Genomic DNA, 20,249 nt, shown 5'->3' on the forward strand with positions numbered 1-20,249 from the left:
ATTAACCCCCTATCATTGCATTAATCCACCTATGAGATGTTGGTTATTGAGTTTTGCACCCCAAAATGTTTAAGCAAAGAGGAATCCTTGAAATGAATGTAAAGCACAGTCACTGGAGTTTGCCACTACCTCCTGCAGCATTTATTCCCATCAAATTTAATTGTAAATATGTTTTCCCAGTCTCTTTAGTTCATATGCTGCACTCTTGGGATAAAAAGAGGCTTTAACGTGAATTATTATTATGGTAAACACACAACAACAACATTTCCTTCAGTGAAATAAACAGAGACCAACATTCATTAATTAACCTTAAAATTTCAGGTTTATTTTTACAACTTCAAGTCAAAATACAGGGAACACAAATCTGGCTGAAGTCATACAAACCCCCCCCACCCCATAATCCAAATTATTTTTTCAAGTATCTGAATATTTTATAGACCAACATCTTGAAATATTATTTCATGCTAAATCAGTCATCTCAAAACATTTCCTTCTACTTTATTTGGCCTTAAATTCTCCATAATAATGACCTGCATGGGTATAATTAAAATTAGGATGGAAGTTAAATATAGGTAGAATTACAACTTCAAATCCACTTTGGTAACGTCAACTGCATCTTTTTTACAAAATTGATCAGATATGAAGTCAGACAGGAATTTTACTCTAAAAAACAGAGTTTTCCCCTTCAGTTCTCACTTTGAAAGATGAACTTTATCCGAAAGTGGCACTGCTGGCTCGTGGCTGCTTTGTACACAAAGCACCTGGCTGTGAAGTGACTTTACTGCTGTTTTGGGAAGGGAAAAAGCATTCCAAGGTGACAAAAAAGCACTTTGAAAATTGAAAAATGGTTTTTAAAATGTGAGAAAATGCAGAGGCATGGCTGATGTTATTTTCCTTCCTAGCTCCATTGCAGGGTGTAGCTCTGGCCCAGTTTCAGCTGGAGATTGGTGATTTCCAGGAGCTGGGAATAAAACACACAAAATGCACATTTAGTAACTGAGCTCTGAAGATCCACGGTGTTTTCTGTGTTCCAGGGAGAAACTGGCTTCCCATTTTAAACTGCAAGAATTTATTTCCCTTTTTTAATTTACATTTGTGTTTCTCTCACTACAAACAGAGTTTAATCAGCACAGATTTGGGAGAGTCTGACCATGACTCTCTGATCCCTTATTTCACCCACAGCTCTTTCAGAGCTGAGGTTCCTTTTGTTTTAAAAATAAAGGAATTTTTTTGAGTAGAAAAACTTGGAATACATTGCAATTCAACAGTGCATATGAATTTTTTCCCATCAAAAAGTCAACAGCAGAATCTCAGAGAATGCTCAGAGAAGCTTTTCCTCCTGTCACATCCCCAGGTTGCAAGGAAGGTGTTAGGGAACAAAATTCACTGCTAGAAGTGGCATTAAGTGGTATTAAAGAATCATTACCTGATGGCAGCTTGTACCTCTTTCTGAAATACGGTTTATTTTATATATTGTAAATAGATGCATAGTTTAAATATGGCAACTATTTTAAATATGCTAATATAAAAATTCCAAATATGCTAAATGTATAGATATTTTAAATATGGTAAACATACAAATATTTAAATGGATAAATATTTTAGATGTGGTAAATATACAAAGATTTTAAATATGCTAAATATATAAGTATTTTAAATAAGCTAATATAAACATTTTAAATATGCTAAATATATATGTTTAAAATACCATAAGTAAAAATTAATTTTAAAATAGTAAATATATAACTATTTTAAATATGCTAAATATATAAATATTTTAGTTATTGTAAATATACAAATATTTAAAATATGGTAAGTAAACTATTTTAAATATTGTAAAAATATAAATATATTAAATAGGCTAATATAAAAATTTTAAATATGCTAAATATATAAATATTTTAGTTATTGTAAATATACAAATATTTAAAATATGGTAAGTAAACTATTTTAAATATTGTAAAAATATAAATATATTAAATAGGCTAATATAAAAATTTCAAATATGCTAAATATATATGTTCTAAATATGGTAAGTAAAAATATTTTTATTTTGGTAAATATATAAATATTTTAAATATGGTAAATATACAAATATTTAAAATATGGTAAGTAAAATATTTAAAATGTGGTAAATATATAAATATATTAAATAAACAAATATAAAAATTTTAATATGCTATATATTTTTTTTAAATATGGTAAGTAAAAATATTTTAAATGCGCTAAATATATAAATATTTTAAATACGGTAAATACACGAAGATTTTAAATATGGTAAATATATAAATACCTTTAACAGCTAATATAAAAATTTCAAATATGCTAAATATATATGTTCTAAATATGGCAAGCAAAAATATTTTAATTTGGTAAATACATAAATATTTAAATTATGTTATCCCAGCTGAATCTCCAGAGGTTTCAGAGCACAAATGCAGGTTTTTAACCCTTCAAGCAGCATCTCACCTTGGTGTTGCTGGTATAGGTGACCTTGTGGGCTGAGGGGACTGCTGCCCCGTTCTGTGACACTGTCACCTGAGTGACACTGCTGGGCACCCCCAGGACCTTGACGTCAGTGAACATGAGGTTGTTTGGGTCCGTGTAATTCTGATGTGTCACTGTGATCTCCAGAACATTCTGGAAGGAAGAGGGGAAGGCAAATTTCAGAGGTTGGTACAAATCCAGAGCAGCTGTGGCTGCCCCTGGCTCCCTGGCAGTGCCCAGGGCCAGCCTGGAGCAGCTGGGACAGTGGAAGGTGTCCCTGCCTTGGAATTGAGATGATTTTTGTGTCCCTCCCAACCCAAACCATTCTCTAATTCTGTGAGGTCCACTTCAGCTTTTCATTTGCTGTCCTCACTCCAGATTTGGGGTTTTTTTCAATTTTTATTTCCTAATAGCTGTGTGTTGTTATTTATTTTTCAGATACTGAAAGCTTCTCTCCACTTTGTTAACCTGGCCAAATCCTGGGCTCTGCTGTGCTTTAGTTGCCACTCAGCTGTGAAGAACAAGAAATTCTCAACCCCTGGGTGGGCAGCAAGAGCTGGGGGACAAAGCCCTCCCTCCCTGCCCTGTGTCACCTTCCAGAGCTGCTCCAGGCTCTTCTCCTCCTGCCTTTTGCCCTCCCAGATCAGCTCCTGCCTCCCCATCCCCTCCCTCAGCACTCACAGCCCCCCTCATTCACTACTGTGTTTTTAAGTAGGTTTTGGATTTCTTTAGGGTGTACCCAAAAGTGCTGTGATATAATTCCATGTATTTGGTGCTCAGAGGGTGAGTGTTTCTCATTGCTGGTTGATTCAAGACCTCTTTAATTAGGCTTTTCCTATGGTAAGATTTTGTAAGAGCAGGGAAAGGTGCTTTTATTTTATAATCTCCTTACAACTGCAAATATTGAGTGTTAGCAAAACAAACTCCCTTCCTTAGCAATTAACACCCTTTTATTTGACAAAGACAGAATTAGATGAGAAGAAAGAACAGTGATGATAAAATTAGAAGACATTGTGGCACACTGGAAAATAATGAAATAAGAAAGTGTGTTTTCTCCTACAATAGAAAGAGTTTTTCTTTTGAGCCAAAAGTCCCTGTAATTAAAGCCTAATTTATTTCCAGATATTCCACTGGTTATGGAAATGAAATCTGACAATTGTAGTTAACAATACTCTTCAGATTCACTCCTGAATTCATTCTTAACACAATTTAATCACACTTCTTGTAGCCTAATCATCTGTGAGCACAATTTAATGTAAGGTTGGGATATGTAGACATTAGGAAGACTCAAATCAAAAGACCCATAGTTAAAAATATAAAAAAGTCACCTGAAGTGACTATTAAATAAATATGAGCTAATGTGATTACCTGCTTAGCAGTAAATGATGTCAGTAGGTAAACACCGTCTTCATATGCATCTGTTAAAAAGAAAGAGTGAAAGAAATTAAACAAAATGTGTTTGCTGGCTGCCTTATCTAATACATTATCAAAATTTCTGTCCACAGACAGCTTACAAATACAAGGGATGTATTTATATGTAAATAAAGAGAAGTTGTGCATTTCCAGAAGATGAATGCTATTAGACATAAAATACTTCTAGTGTATATAAAGCTGAAGTGAGGATAAAAGGAGAACATTTTAGGGGTAAGATATAACAGCAGGCAAAGAAAGAGCACTAGGGAGATCAGGGCAGTTTAGATGGGGAGAAAAATGTTTGTTTGAAACATTGAAGTAATGAAGAGTCATTTCCCACATCCCCCTCCACTGCCAGGTGACAATTCCAGGTGACACCTGAGGTGGTGGGGCTGCTGCCTCTCTCAAGTCACTGCTGGTGTTCCCCCAGCACTGCTGGGATTCTGCTGTTCCTGCCCTCAGAGCAGTGCTGATCCTGGGCACTGGGGCTCCTGTCCTGCCATCCCACACTCCTGGAGCAAGATACCTGCAAGATGCTCCACCCAAATTCCATTCATCACCAGTTTTCCCTAAATTTGGCCATCCTTTCTGGATTCCAGTGCTGGCAGAGGGTGTGAAGCACCTCCAGATCCACCTCCAGCCTCCTGCAAACTCCCCCCAGGTCACTGTGCAAGGCACATTTCCTGCATTCCTGGTGGGAATCTCATTGTTACTACAAGGGTCGCACTCTGGGTGGGGAGGAGAAATGCCAGCTCAGTGTCTCTTACTGGCAAACAATTTAAATTTAGCCATGTTGAGGAAACCAGTGAGAGCTCTCACACGATCTGCGGTTATGGTTCCCTCAGGTTTGAGGAGGCATCTTTGTTTTCTGCCTTTCCTCAGACCCAGGGCACGAGGTCATTTATACAACATATTAATTCTGTAAATCACAGCCTGGTGTGGCTTCAATCAGGAGGAATCATGTTTCTGTAATGTTGGTCTGCAGGTTTCATTTCAGTTTTGCCTCTGAAGGGGAGTTCAGATCTGTCCCTCAGAAATGGCCTTGGCCAAGTCCATCCCTTCCCTCTGCTCCTCCTCGGACACCCCAGAGTTTGTTCCCTCTCTCCTCAGTTTACATCCTTGGGTTTGTTTTTTTCTGCTTGAATTTGGGCTTTGAATGCCCCCAGGGATGGAGCCTCACTTGGCAGTGTCCAACCATTCTCACAGTAAAAAAAGAAGGGTTTTAGGAAGGGAAGAAGGCCTGGACGTACCGATGCGAACCCCATCATCCCAGTAAAGGTGTCCTGCTGCCATCAGAGAGTCATCCAGGGCCACCGTGAGTCCCATCGGGTTTTTCCGGCTGTGGAAAACACAATTTTCTCTCAATTCCCTCAGCTAATCACATTCCATATTCCCCAAATGGTAATTTCTTCACATTAAAGTCATGTACCACCCAACTGACCTCCCACAGCCATCTGCCCATCCCATACTACTAAAGACCATTAGGAAAAAAACCCCAAAAAAACACCAAAAAGTCAAATTAAATTTAAATTTTTCACTTCTTCCTACCTGTAAGCAGTTGTATTGGCAGGTCTTTGCCAAGGCAGGATGTATCCACCTCGGATGTGCAGGTTGATGTGCTCCAAAGGAGCAGATAGATTTTGGAATTGTTTCCTAAAGCCAGTATCTGTATTCTATGTACAAAAAAATAAAATCATTTTTACAGAGTTTTCCTTCAGAACAAAAAGTAATATTTCTCCAGACAGGTTAATTAGGAGTTGTTACTGCAGGAGTAACTATTAATAAGAGAAACCCTGAAATTTTGGGTCTATAAAAGGCTGGCCTGACCATGGGTGATGGCAGCTGAACCAAAGGGGCCAAGCAGGTGAAACACAAACCTGTGATTAATGAAGGGAGTTTTGATCCTGCTCTTCCTATTTCCAAATCTTTTATTATTTTCCAGGAAAAATTATGCAGCTAAACCTATTTTTTTCTTTCTTTATTAGAACATGCCATTACAAAAACCTTGTGTGTATCATTTGAGGGTTACAAAAAGTGAAAAGAAATCTAAATTAAAGGTATTAACTTCGCCTTTTCATTTATCATAACTCTGGTCATGTTATTATACATTATTATAAAGGAATTGAGGATTTTTATTATTTCTTTTTATATTTCTAAGAACTTATATTAAATGCAAATTAAGCAGGGGAATGTTCCCACCCCCTGCCACACTCAGCACTGTGGAAAGACAGAAAATACAAGTTTTAAAATAGAATTTTTTTAGGATGACTTACTGTGTGGTAATCATACCAGCGGGCATCAGGGAAATAAGCCCTCACACTCCGATCATTCTGCAATTAAACACGCAAATTTTAGGCACCTCACATGGAAAAGTGAAGCTTTGTTAAACTGACTTTCAGTTGTAAATAAGCTTAGAAGCTGACCTCTTTCATCACAGGGCTGATGAGCAGGGCAGGACCCCAGAGGAACTGCTCGTCGATGTTCCACGTGGTCCTGTCTCCCACAAACCTGTCAGGAAGAGACAGAGCTGAGCTTTCCCAGATAATTCCTCCTTGAAGACCCTTCTGTCAGTAATTTCATTTACTCTTTCTAGTATCTGTTTCCTCGTTATTGCTGTTAATAATTAAGAGATCAATTAATGGCTGCACAAAGATCCTGATGTGACACTCATTAGAGAAATGCAAGTTTAGTGTTTAGCTTTAGGGGTTGTGGTCCATTTCTTTGCTTTTGCTTTTCAGTTCATTGGGACAACAAAACTCTGAAATTCTTATGCTTGTTATTTACAGTAATAAAATCTTGGGCAGACTGGGACAGATTTTTCAATTTGAGACACTGTTTTCTGAGCTTCTTTGAAAAAAGCAAATCACTACGTGCAAAAAGCTCAGTTTTTCCTAGCTCAGACTTGGTATTTTTAAATTGAAGGGGGAAATGCTGTAACGAAGAGACAACTCTGTTGTTAGGGGGTCACAACCAGAGGAGTTTTAATGGAATTCTTGGTGAGGAGAGCAGGGGAGTTGCACTTACTCGTGGAGAACGGGGCGGATCACGGTGCTGCCGTGGGCATGGGCATCGTACAGCAAGGTGTAGAGGTAAGGTAACAGGGTGTATCTTATGTTCAGCACGTCCCTGGACATCTCTTTAAATTTGTCATCCCAGGAAGCAGGATCTTGCCTCTGAAAGAGAAGAGAGTGTTGTTAGAGAAGCTGGGCTGGATTGTGTGAGAAAGCTAAAAAAACCAAATCCACGCAGCAAAATAAACCAAGGAAGTTTCCTCTCTGAAGAGAGCATCTTCGTTTATTTATTCTTCACGTCAGGAGCAAGTGAAAACTGTGGCTGTCACTGTCAGCCTCAGGAGGGCAACTAGAAAGAGGAAAGCTGATAAAAACCCAGGGGAAGCAGTAAAAATGTTTAAAGCAAAGTGTCCCCAAGGTGTGACACGTCCCAGGGTACCTCACCCATCAGCCCTCTGCTCGCAGCAAGAGTCCAAGGCACCAAGGACTGGTGTCAGGAGAGCCTCAAGTCTTTATTGAACGTAGGGAACAATACCTTGGCAAATTGGGCAGCACTGGAAGCACCACGATAACCCTGAATCTGCATTTTGAAGGCTTTCAGGGCCCGTGGAAGGTGTGTGCTGTGAGATAAAGCAGCTGCCTTTGAAAAGGAGACTTTAATCCATTAGATAGTTGCCACCTAAATAGCTCCACTCTGCTAGACCTGAAGCTTTCCCTGGAACACAAGTGCTGTTTCCCTTTTCTGCATTTTCCCAGTTATCTTGTTTTACAGCTTTCTCCACTCCACTCCTTAGCCTGCATTTAGGCAATTATTTCCCTTTCCTTTCAGCAGAAATACAATATCTGATGGTGGCAAACAGGCAGAGCACAGAAATTCCTGAGTCTCACTCCAGCATCTTATTACACTGCCCCATTTTCTCATTTGTTGTATAATTATGGGCAATTAGGGCCGAGAGCACCGAGGTCAGTTCTGTTTCTTGAAGTGTGTTTGCCATAAAATCTCCATTTTAGCCCTGCTGTAGCTCATTGAAATCCAAATAGCACAGAGGGGAAAATATGTAGAGTTTGGTTCAGTGAAAGCAAAGTTAGAATGGGCTTCCTTCAAATGTCCAAATCCCAGAGCAACCCCTCTGGGACACAAAACCTCCCAGGTGATGGGGAGGCTCACAGCAGAGACAGCATAGACATAATGACAGTTTTCATTTGATAAAGAGCCAAAAGTGTTCTGTTTTTCTCATTTTACTTGGTTTTTTTTGAGCCAGGGCACTTGTGCATTATTCTGGCTGGTTCTGCCTGTGTTGCAAAGGCCCAGCTGCTAAGAACTATTAAAAAATTGCAACTCACCCGTGTTCCTTTCTCGTTGTGGTTCCTGGAATATGGGTAAAATGCACCCAGCTGCATCCAGCGGACACACAGCTCATACTGGGAGTCTTTGAAGAAGCCACAGATATCAGCTCCTGTCTGAAATTTTCAGAATAACCCAAATGAAAAACTGTATTATCATGTACAGCATCACAGTAATTAAATAGAAGTTAATAACTCATTAGCTTACATAAGATATTCCAAAGAGACTGAACTCCATCATGCCTGAAAAGAGAAATAAATTGGAGTTACTTGGTGGTTTTTTTTTTTTAACTTTGTGGTTACATAGACAGTGTTTATTACACTGCTGAATCAGAAGAGAAAAAAGCAAATTCAAACCCCACAACTTCTCTAACGTGTCATGTTTTGCTGCTACAGAAGGAGATGGGATGTGGGTGGACAGGAGCAAAGAAAAAAAATGAGTGGCAGGACACAGGGCATGGAGGTGCCTGGTCCCAAGGGAATTAAAGGAGTTTCTTGTACCTGGTACAGAAGAAAAAGTGAAAAAGGAATGGACCACAAATTCCGGTTGCTGAACAAGTTTTTTCATCTAAAAATCACATGAATACAAAAGGCAAGGAGGTGCAGGAGAAGCAAAGCCAGGTTGGATAATGCCTGGAGGAGCCTGGTGTGTGGACAGTGTCCCTGCCGTGGCAGAGGCAGAACTGGATTTAGGGGTTTAAGGTCCCTCCCAACCCAAACCAATCCGTGATTCGGTGGTGGCAGGCATGCAGAGCCTTTCCCTGGCACGTACCAATGATGGATTTGTGCAGCTGGTCCCAGGCTGCTGTGTTGTCCCCCAGCCAGTGTCCCACCCATCTCCCGCTGCTGGGGTACGTGGAGCGGCTGATGACGATCCCGCGCTCCTTGGTGGCACCTTGCAAAGCCCTGCGTTGGGAACAGGCACAGGAACAAGTTACAGGAGAAATACTGCACGAGGATTTACTGCAGAAGAGCCTCTGGAAAGAAATATTTGGGTTTGTATTATCCTAGTGAAGGGCTACATCATGTACATCCAGTCCGTTCCTGCTTTTTGTGGCAATTTAATGTGATCCAGACACAGTCCCAGCAAAGCTGGCTGGCAAACCTGCAGCTGCAAAGAGAACTGGCAAACATGAGGATTTAAAAGGGAGTTTTCCAGCTCAGGCTAACTCCTCTGTAGGAAAATAGGGATGTAGCAAGACTTTTCTAAGCCCATTTTCTAGGTGCTCCACAATGTGTGCGAGGGAATGTCTTTCCTTTCTTAGAATACCCATAACTGGAAGCAACAGTTGGAAATAATTTAGCAAAAATTAAACCTAAAGAGGCAAAACATAGGTAGCAGAAAAATTGGACCTCTCAGAATAAGTTTAGTTGACTAAAAGGTGCTGAATTTAAAAAAAAAATAGGGATTTTTAGTCCAGTCCCTTCTGAAAGACCAAGGTGACAGGATATCAATATGAATATTAGCCAGAAAGTCACCCTGATTAAATCCCACTGCTCTCCAATGAGAGCCCCATAATTGCCTAAGCTGCTGCTTCAATAAAGCACTATTTGCTTATTTTTCTATAGGATTTGCAGCTTTAGTGACACCATAATTACAGCAAAGATACACAAGTCACTTAAATTACCACAGCAATTAAACCACACTAATGTGCCACAATTATTTCCTCCAAGACAAACAGTAGCTTTCCTAGGATCCTTTATTCCTTTGTAACATATTGTCCAACACTTTAATTCTCTGCTTGCTTTCCCTGTGTCAATAATGCTTTGGAAGTGGCAGCTAAAATTCCAAGAGTGAAGACAGCAAATGTCACGTGTAGAATTGCTCAGAGATGAGCAGGACCTGAGTGTTCCGTGCCTGGAGCCTCAGGCCTGCAGCTCCATAGCTCTAGCCATGAAAAACAATTATTCAGGTCACAAAGGCTGCATTTACCTCCAAACAGTTCCTGTTTTCACTAATAAGAACTCTGGCTATGCAAAAACCTCATTACAAAAGAACAGCATCAAGGCAATATCCCGAAGTTCCTGTGTCTAATGGATGGAGAACTGAAATGGCACCAGGTTACATAAAATACTGATTCACTTCTCAGTTACAGTCTTTCGTGAGTTTTGTGTGCAAATAATCTTTCTCTTTGGATGGTTTAGCATCAAAATAAATTACTACATTTCTTCAGTTTCACGAGTACCCCTTCAGTTACTGCCAAAAAATAAATTTGGGATGGAAATATATGTATATGTATTTTGTAGATAACATTTGCTATAAATTTCCAGTGTGCGAGTATCTGTGTGAGCTGTGAGATTTATTGTAGTGATTTCTGTTGCAGTGCCTTGCAAAACAGAGGAAAACAGTTCATATTTAAAACACAGAAACGATGGTGATACTCCTTTTCCTGTCTAATTCTTCTCTACTCCACTGGGTGTGCACAAGGTCTTGGCAGGGGTGGCTCCAGTGAGAAACTTCTGGAGCTTCCTCGTTTCGGATAGAGCCAAGAGGGACCTGCCCCTGGCTGAGCCCATCAGCAGCACTGAGTGACTTTGGGATAACAGGAATAAGAAAGGGAAGATGTAGCTCCCAACAGCAACTGGAGCTGTTCAAACTTCAGGCCCAAAGCATGAACAATATGAGAAGAGGAGGGTGGGCAAGCAAGCAAGGAGGATGAAACTTCATCATTTGAAGCTATTCATTGGACAGTTAAGTCCTACGTGCAAATGGACTAAAACTTATGAAAATCTCATGACCAAACCCTCTTTTGCTCCCATCTTGGAGCCATCCAGGCAGAGCCATGGCTGTGGCTCTGGTCCTGCCGGGGTGTGGCCTTGGAAGGCACTTCAATAAATATCCACTTTTATCACTCCTAACTCCATCTAGCCTCTGTTGCAGCTCCTTGAGGCATCAGAACATATCCTGGAGGCAGCATGGAACATGCAAAGCACTTACAGCAGGCTGGGTCTGGCTTGGGACCATCCGTAAAGGCTGTGGACATCGAAGTGTCTGGCTGGGGTCCCGTCTGGGAGGTAGTGTAGACCCTCCATGCATGGAGTTTTGTGGATTAATCCTGTTGACCTATATCCCAAATCTTGTGCAAAGGGAAGAAATATATTTTTTATTATTAATAATAAGCATGTATTAATCATTTGAGTTGCTTTTCCTTAATTTTCATAATCTGTTAGGCATTCAGTCTCTTTATACTGTCATTTATTTATTTATAATTATAAAAATAGCATTTCCAAAATGGAATATTTCCAATATTCCTATGCAGGTATCTGAGCCTGTGAATGTTCTAATAGTTCAGTTAGAGATGCTCTTACTACAGAGGCTCAAAGAATAAACAGTATATCAGAAAATATTTCAAATCTTTTTGAACACTGTCACATTAATCACATAAACAGAAAAAGGGATGTGGGGGGGTGTGATCTGTGTATCTGAATACTAATTTCCTGGAAATTCCTGAGAAACCACTCATGAAACCTGAATACAACAGTAAGCAGTGAGAGTATGCTAATAAACCATTAATAAATAATTCCTAATTAGTACTACTTTACACCAGTACTTCAGGAAAGCTGAGCTAAGAAAGCGAAGCATTTCAAGCATTTGACTGCTCACATAAATGGTAATGAGAGGAGACACATGGATATTTTCTAAATATTTAATTAATTGCATTATTCATCTGAGAAAAGTGCAAAACAGAGAGCTCAATTCTCTGGCATGCCTCAAGCAAAGCACTTAGGCACAAAATAGGGACCAAAATCCATATGCATGGAGGAGCTGGAAAGAACTTTACTTTTACAAAGTGCTGAAATATCTGGGCTTGCAGTGTGCCCATAATCTCAGGAATAAGGGGCCGTGTTCAGTGAGGATCTGTGGGTTTATAAACCCATCTTTATTTTGGCTTTTATGCCCCATATACCAGGTAAGAATTTATGTAGGAACCAGAAAAACCTAAAACTCTTTTAAGGAAGAAGCAGACTTACGAGGCATGTAGGGGGGATAATTTAGGAGGTTGTTCCTGCAGCCACCCATGGCGCCATTCATAAAAGCTGCTGGTTCATTCATGTCCTAAAAACACAGAGCAAAACCCCTCAGTTTGCTACAGAACACCATCAATTCTGAATGACACACAAACAGCATGGCAGTGTTCCTCAGGAGCCTCAGCTGGACATCCCATGTTCCATAAAGGGGCTGATAAAAAGGCAGGAAAATGATTTTCCATGAGGGCATGGAGTGATGGAAAAAGGGGGATGGCCTTGAGCTGAAGGAGGGCAAGATTATATGGAATATTGGGAAGGAATTGTTCCCTGTGAGGGTAGACAGGCCATGGCACAGGGTGCCCAGAGAAGCTGTGGCTGCCCTGAATCCCTGGAAGTGTCCAAGGTCAGGTTGAACATTGGATCTTGGAGCAACCTGGGATAGTGGAAGGTTGCTTGCACATGGCAGGGAATGGGAATAGATTTTTAAGATCTCTTCCAACCCAGACTATTCTGTGATTCAGCAATTCTTTGTTTCAAGGAACAACCTCCAAGGTTGTCAAGTCCAGCCCTTCCTTAATGGAAATTTAGCATGGGATACTTCTGCCAAAGCAGTGCAGATACTGGGAATCAGGAATTGGGGCCCTCTCCACCAGTGTTGGGCAGAGAAAAAAAATCCAGAAATCACATGCATCTCCACACTTACAGTCCACAGGCCATCAAACTTGAGGCTTTTTGAGGGGTCAGGATTGTTGTAGACCTCCAGGATTTCCCTCTTGTACCACTCCAATGTGGAATTACGGAAGAAGTCTGGGAAAGCACAATGGGACACGTAGTTCTGTAAAAACAGAAGGAAAACAAGACAGATAAGGGGGACTGAAGGTGTTCCATAGTTAAAACTCTGGAATTAAAAATAAAAAATAATTAAAAGACAACAAAAAATAATTGCTTGTTCACTGAATTTTTTGGCTTTTAGGAAGGCTTAACCAGTTTCTGCACTTTACTCCTGCCGTGAGATATATCAATGATTTTGCTGCTATTTTAATTGATTAATGTCTATATTTGAATCCAGAACCAAACCATGTCAGTATTTACCTCTACTTGGTCTTCATGAGGCAGTGACTCATTGATTTGGACATTGGGAAGAAAAGACCAGACCTAATAGGACAAAGAATATTTTAAATCATCAAGCCACACTAAACGCAAACTGAGCATTACAACACACAGGTTTAAATACTCATCCTGGGACAGTACCTTGGAATACATAATTTCTTTGGTATCAAGCCACTGCACAAAGATATTATCAGCCACACCTCTGTCGAAGGCAGGATAATTGGTTTCATTTGCAGAAATGGCTGGATCCTACAATTAGAAACACTTTTACCCTTATGCTCAAAACTCACATTGAATATATTCTCTATTTTGTGATGCTATATTGGAATTTAAAAACAATATTCCAAACTGACCAGTATAATGATAAATCTCATTCCTTCTGCTTTGATTTTGTTGATCAGAGCCGGTAATCCAGCAAAACGTGGGGAAAGGGTGAAGTCCAGGTTCCTTTCCATGTAGTCAATATCTACATATTGGACATCCTGCAGTTAAAAAACAAACAAACAATTATTTTTAAGTTATTTTCTCCTCCTTTTTGCCAAATATTGAAAGGGACATCCTGCAGTTAAAAAACAAACAAACAATTAATTTTATTTTCTCCTCCTTTTTGCCAAATCTTGAAAATAAGTAAAATATGGAACTTTCCATGTGTAAAATTGGAAGCAGTGGCAACTTCAGGCTGAAGTTGTTAAATGAATATTACACAATCTATGAGCAGGTGCAAACCAAAATAAACCTTTCACTGCTGCATCTAAACTGAGGGGAGAAATGGATACAAAATAGAGAAAAAATTGATTTGTCCGTACCTATGTACACAGAAACTGCACCTATATTTCCATAGCTATGAGGAAACAATGGGAACAGCTGTTCTCTATTGAAACATTGATATTATTATATTTAAAATTAATCCACATTCAATTTATAGCATAATTTTGTTAGGTCTAGGTGCTATTCCTACTACCCCAACAACAACCTGGGCCAAATCACAGCTGACTTGACACGGAGCATTATGGCAATGAAATTATGCTGCTTCATTTTTCTCCCGGCTGGTTTTCCTTAATCACTGCTCCTTCCTTCATTCTTTGGTGTGAATAATTAAGAAAATTAAACATATTTTACACAACCCAGAGTCCATGGCACAAAACCTGCTCTTCTCTAGCACGGTGGGGTTTTTTTGGTTGGCTACTGCTTTAGTGTTTAAATGGATTTAGTCAATGCTACGGAGCCAAAAGCTCAAATGTTATTTGCTCCCAACGTACATGGGGAATCCGAGCTGCCTTCATTTCCTCCACGACTTGGGCGACCTCCGCGTCGTTGGCGTATCCATAGCGGCACAGCTGGAATCCCAAGGACCAGTAGGGTGGCATGACTGGGCGCCCAATCAGCTGGAAAGAGGAAAGGATGCTCGTGGTGAGGAGGGGAAGAGAAACCAAACCAACCCAGCAAAGCCCAGCAGCAGTCAGGCTCCTACCTCGGTGTATTCCTGAACCACGAGTTCGGGGGTCGGGCCCAAAACCATGTAGAAGTCGAGGATCCCTCCGATGGTGCGGTAGGTCAGGGCAGGGGTGGGCTGGAAAGTCACATCTGGAAGTGGAGGGAAGGAAGTGAGAAAAGGAGGGATGGGTTTGCCACCAGTGCAAAACGCTGACTGTAAAAATGGAACACGCAGAGGAGGACAGAGAGAAATTACAGAGGTCTGGACAAGGGAGAATGGCTTCAAACTGACAGAGAGGAGGCTAAGATGGGATATTGGGAAGAAATTCCTCCCGTTGAGGGGGGTGAGTCCCTGAGGTTGCCCAGAGCAGCTGTGGCTGCCCCTTGATCCTTGGCAGTGCCCAAGGCCAGGTTGGACAGGGCTTGGAGTGGCCTGGGACAGTGGAAGGTGTCCCTGCAGGGGTGGAACAGGATGAGCATTATTGTCCCTTCCAACCCAGACCATTCCATGATTTTATGGGATAAAGTGAAGGTTTTCTTACCCATTGCATTGCTGTTAAGCAAGAGAACTCCGTGGGCATTGCCATCTTCTTCAAGAGCCATATAAAATGGATGAAATCCATAGGAATTCAACTTGTACTGCAAATAAAACAAAATACATTGTACTGGGGAAACATTGCAGATATTTACGTATTAACTTTTGGTAATAAATTTAATAAAAGATGAGACAATTGCCAAACGTAGCAAATAAAATTTAAATTTATGCACCTAAACCCTACCTAACCACAAAACAGACCTGCAGAAGGTCACTCGGAGCCTCACAATTTGTCAGCCTTGCTCAGGCAGGAAGGAAAGCAAAGGCATAGCTGCACTTAAATTTCACTAATGAGAAGGTGCTTCCTCAGGACAAAACTTTCCCTTCTTTGCAAACAGAACCAGGTGTCTGTGTGCTCAGGAGGTGCTGGTGACATTATATTTAATTTTCTCAAAATGTGTTCCAGCCTGAACTGAAAGTTAGAGATATCATTAGCTGCTGCTATTTCATTGGCCATTCCCTGATAATTGGAAATTTGCTATCTTGAAGGAAATAAGACAAATAAACAGAGATAAGATTTCTGCTTTACCTGTGTAAGTACTAAATTAATCCCCAAGCAACAGGAATTGTTCTGACTCATGTCTAATTTTCAAAACAATGAGCAGGGAAGAATAATAAAAAGGAGGAACGTGCTGTTACTCTTAAGCCATCTGTCACCTTCCAAGATCTGATTGAGGGCCTGAGCTCTTCACATTGTTCTTGCAGGTCACAAATAATGGGTTTACAGATGACCTTTGCCATGGAGACACCATCGAAATTGTAAACTATGATAAATATGGTCAGAGCCAATGCCCAGTACCAGTGACATCCACTGGATTTTAAAGATGTGCTGAACAGTTCTGTGCTCACTGGTTCAGAAATCACATTTTCTTCTTCTTTGCCTACTTACAGTTGGAGGCTGGTCCCTGGTGAACATGCCCCAGGTGTGCCAGCTCATGTTGTGTCGGAAGGAGGGGTGCTCTGTTTCTCCAAACCCGTAGATGTACTGGGACGCCAAGCGGGTGGAAATCTGGATGAACATGTCACTGAAGGTGAAGGTGGGCAGGCCTGAATCCCAGCTGAGGTGGGAAGAGGGAAGAGAAAATTAGAATACAGCGTACTCAGGGCTGTGTTTCTGGCAGACACTTCCTTTTGAGCCACTCTTTTTCTCTGGAAACCTCACTCTTCAGTAAAAGTGAACTAAAACTGTTGTGGTTATCAAAAAAACTTAAAGGACATGAAATGGGGGTGTGTAAGAATTGCTGAAGAGTTCAGGGACACCAAATCCTCTGTGTCTTTCAGAGAGGAATAGCACACAGACATCGTGCCCTGCAAGTTCTGCCGTATCTTGGCAATTTAGACAGTAAATGCATTTTAGGACACTGCAATCCTATTTTCCTCTCAGACCGAGCACTGGAGCCACATAAAATATAGTAAACAAAGTGCTTTTTACAGTTCACTGAGCTTTCTGTGCAGATTACACTGGAATTGCATTCACAGGTCACATTTATTATAAATCAGCATCTTTCCAGTTAGAAATCAAACTGCAGCCTGGTGGGCTCTGCCAGAGAATTTCATCATTCCAGAAGCTTCAATTCCCGGTTGAATTATTATTCTGGTTGGCAAAGGGAACTCAACTCACAATTAAGTCTTGAGTACTTAAAAAAATTAAATAAAATTGTTTTTTTGAATAAAAAACATAACACACTCAACTGTTCTCTGTTTTCTAACTCTGACTTAATCAAGGAAAAATGAAGCTCCTGCCAGACTCGTCTGTTGTGTTACCAAAACCCATCTCAAGTTAATTGGAACACCACTTGCCACTATTTTTTTCCTTAACCATTCCCCAAAACTGACCCAAATGGGCAATCCTGAATGAGCAGTGCTGTGGTCACCTAAGGAATATTTTAGGAACTGTAGAACATCCTTTTGCCTCCCAGAAACTTGGGGAGCACACAAGGAACAGCCTGCAGAGCCGCCAGTGTTCCTCACTCCAGAACACGCACAGAGAGAGGGTTTGGCGCCAAAAAAGCCACCATAACCTTGTGACACAAAATAACAACGGGTGGCAGTGGCTTACATGACCGTGCCCGTGCTCCTGCGGCGCACTTGGATCCCGAAGGGTTTGATCTGGAGCGACACGTCGTAGAGCCGGTCCTGGCTCGAGCTCGTGGGGGAGCTGGGGAGGTTCAGGGGCACGGGCACCTCGTACCGCGGGTTTGCATAATCATAGATCTGTGAAGAAAAAGTCAGTTTAGTTAAACGACTCAGTTGTTCTGAAATCTGAATCTGATACAGATTTTAAAACACCTGCTGTGGTATTTTCTTTCAAATGCATATTCTTGACCTTCACAGGATTTTGTTGGGGGCAGGGGGAAAGAATCTCAACCAACAAAACTTAAAGATTTCTTTTGGATCAGGAATGGCTCGTCTAATTCTCTACATGAATTTAAAGAATATACTTATATTTAGAATATAGGTGTATATACTTTGGTGTATATATTTTGTACATAGGTGTATATACTTTGGTGTATATACTTTGTATATTCACTTTGCAAGTATGATAAATAATTTTCTAGTTCTTCGTTTACTCAACTTTTAGGATTCTTTTTCAGGTTTTCTGTATTTTGAAAGCTGATAGAAGTTAGTTTTTAATGTCTGACCACTTAGCTCAATCTTGTTAAACACGTGGCAATAAATTACAGTTAAACAACAGTGCGTGGACAATTTTAGAATAGAAGTGCAATGGTGGATGTAAATATAAACTGTAGAGTCATGAGAGCACTTCCAGGTAAATTTACCTGCATATTAACAAAATACCTTCAGTTTCAAAGTTCCTGGTTAGCATTACACATATACACTGGCATTATACCTTTGATTAATGTAATTTCTTTTTAAAATTGAGTGCTAGGATTCTAGGACAAAAAAAGATGCAATCTAAGAGCAATAATAATTGCTTAGAAGGAGGGACGTATTTACACAAGGCTGCTTCTGTCTTTCTTTTTAAAATTGAGTGCTAGGATTCTAGGACAAAAAAAGATGCAAGCTAAGAGCAATAATTGCTCAGAAGGAGAGACGTATTTACACAAGGCTGCTTCTGTATGCGAAATTTAAATTTGGCCATAAAAAAGCCCTTTGAATTTCCATAAATAAAACATTTGAGGAATTCTGGGATGGCATTACCTTAAACTGCAGCATGTTGTTGTGATGATATTTCACCTCCAGGCGCAGGGTGCTGATTGGGGCAGTGTAAGGGTCGTTAGCCCTGACCTTGGAGTCATCCAAGCTGAGGGTGGCTACAATTCCACTGGAGGAATAATTAACCTTGTCTACGAGGTAAGGATTGCTGGAGCTGTAGTAGCAGGAAGGAATATCTGGATTTGCTGTCTCCTGGTGCAAACAGAAAGGAGTTTCAGGTTAGCAAATCAGCTGGATTTTTTATTAGCTATTAGCATGGAATCCTGTTTTTATCAGATGTGTCAAATGTAGAATTTGGCTGGGGGGAAATTAATGGAATCCTTTAATTAATGGAATATAAAGAAATAATTAGAAAATAAAATAATAAAGACATGGAATATAAAGAAATAGTACAGAGTAATCTCTATGTTGACTCAGGTGTAATAAAGCTATCCAGTGAAGTCTGTACAAATAGTTCAGTCAGGAAACCGAATCCTCGTGCAATTAAGAAAGATTTAATTTCCCCATCTCTGTGATCTTCAGATCAATCCCTCAACATGGTTTAATCTTGGTTTGTGGGAACTCCTAAACTTCATCCCTTTTAATCCCATTTCTCTCTGGTCGCCTTCAAGGAAATGTGCCCAAAAACCATTTCATACTCAGGCAGCATCAGAGCAGATCTTTCCACTGGCTTTATTCACACAAATTATCCTTAATATATCCAGTGAAAATTACATCCTACTCATCTGAGATCTCCTGACATTTCCAAATGTCCAAAATTATAAAAAATCCTTTCAGTAGTGCATCAAAACCAGAGCAGCTCATCAACTGCTTCAGCAGGTGCTGGTGCAGGAGCAGCCAGCACTGAATTTTGGATTTCATTCCTACAGGAAAGGCCCAAAATAGGCATTTTAGATTTAGAAGAATGGAGATTAATTTAGCTGGAGGCACCCTCTGAAGTTCAACCCTGCCAGGCCGTGTTGCTCCCACATGTTTATTAATAATTAATAATAATACATAAAACCATGTGTTAAAGATCTTCATGTTGGAGATGAAGGTTTGGAAGCAGCTCCTTGATGCAGATATAAACAAGCTTACAAATGAATCAAAATTTTTGTGGAATTTGAGGATTTCCTCTCAAACTGAGATTCAGAGGAATTAATTTGACTTAAAATATCCCTGAGTGACACAAAGGTGACACAAAGGGGCTGAGCCTTGCAGGCCATGGTGGCAGAAGGGGCAGCTGAAGATGCTTTTCTGGTTTTCATAACTCTAATATTATTTCTGTTCATCTTTCAAGAAATACCTCATTTTTCCTCAACTCCTGATACAATGTGGTAGAATTTAAATGGTTCTCAGCTACTGAGGTAAATAAAATCCATCAGTACAGTTCAGCTAAGGCCCATTTTATTTAAACCTGACAAATCTCTCAGACCACTCCTATTCTGTAACAGCCACAAAAAGATTTTTTATTCTGGAATTTTTTTTTGTCTAATTAGTTTAGAGAAATAATGACTTACTTCCCAGGAACAGCCAAGTTGTTGACATTTTTCTTTTGTTGCATTAGGGCTGGGATGACAATCAAATCTTTCATTGATATTCTTTTTTAGACTCCATTCGATAGTGTAAGATTTTCCCAGTTCAAGCTGAAGTCCTTTTATAACAGCAACCTTATAAATATGAAACAATGAACAGTTATTAAATGCCACATCCCATCCAGCTTTCCTTCA

The 20,249-nt window shown here is 40.1% G+C and overlaps 1 protein-coding gene across 1 annotated transcript in view; it reads right to left on the reverse strand.

Annotated features, from left to right (window-relative positions):
• Positions 1-656: 656 nt before the first annotated feature.
• SI (sucrase-isomaltase) overlaps positions 657-20,249 on the reverse strand; it is a 42,880-nt gene continuing 23,287 nt past the window's right edge. The window contains exons 26-49 of the mRNA XM_039713529.1: positions 20,040-20,189; positions 18,526-18,732; positions 17,423-17,577; positions 16,253-16,421; positions 15,311-15,407; positions 14,806-14,918; positions 14,594-14,719; positions 13,688-13,816; positions 13,476-13,583; positions 13,317-13,379; positions 12,928-13,059; positions 12,228-12,312; positions 11,194-11,332; positions 9,028-9,161; positions 8,464-8,498; positions 8,256-8,372; positions 6,925-7,073; positions 6,324-6,408; positions 6,174-6,230; positions 5,449-5,573; positions 5,151-5,239; positions 3,856-3,905; positions 2,470-2,640; positions 657-961 (exon numbers count right to left, since the gene is read on the reverse strand). Of these exons, the coding sequence (XP_039569463.1) occupies positions 899-961; positions 2,470-2,640; positions 3,856-3,905; positions 5,151-5,239; positions 5,449-5,573; positions 6,174-6,230; positions 6,324-6,408; positions 6,925-7,073; positions 8,256-8,372; positions 8,464-8,498; positions 9,028-9,161; positions 11,194-11,332; positions 12,228-12,312; positions 12,928-13,059; positions 13,317-13,379; positions 13,476-13,583; positions 13,688-13,816; positions 14,594-14,719; positions 14,806-14,918; positions 15,311-15,407; positions 16,253-16,421; positions 17,423-17,577; positions 18,526-18,732; positions 20,040-20,189 (2,748 nt within the window). The 3' untranslated portion in view covers positions 657-898. The remainder of the gene's footprint in view (positions 962-2,469; positions 2,641-3,855; positions 3,906-5,150; positions 5,240-5,448; positions 5,574-6,173; positions 6,231-6,323; positions 6,409-6,924; positions 7,074-8,255; positions 8,373-8,463; positions 8,499-9,027; positions 9,162-11,193; positions 11,333-12,227; positions 12,313-12,927; positions 13,060-13,316; positions 13,380-13,475; positions 13,584-13,687; positions 13,817-14,593; positions 14,720-14,805; positions 14,919-15,310; positions 15,408-16,252; positions 16,422-17,422; positions 17,578-18,525; positions 18,733-20,039; positions 20,190-20,249) is intronic.

The sequence above is a fragment of the Passer montanus genome, unplaced genomic scaffold (genome assembly GCF_014805655.1).
Source record: "Passer montanus isolate IOZ18808 unplaced genomic scaffold, ASM1480565v1 scaffold29, whole genome shotgun sequence".
In the NCBI taxonomy this organism is placed as follows: Eukaryota; Metazoa; Chordata; class Aves; order Passeriformes; family Passeridae; genus Passer; species Passer montanus.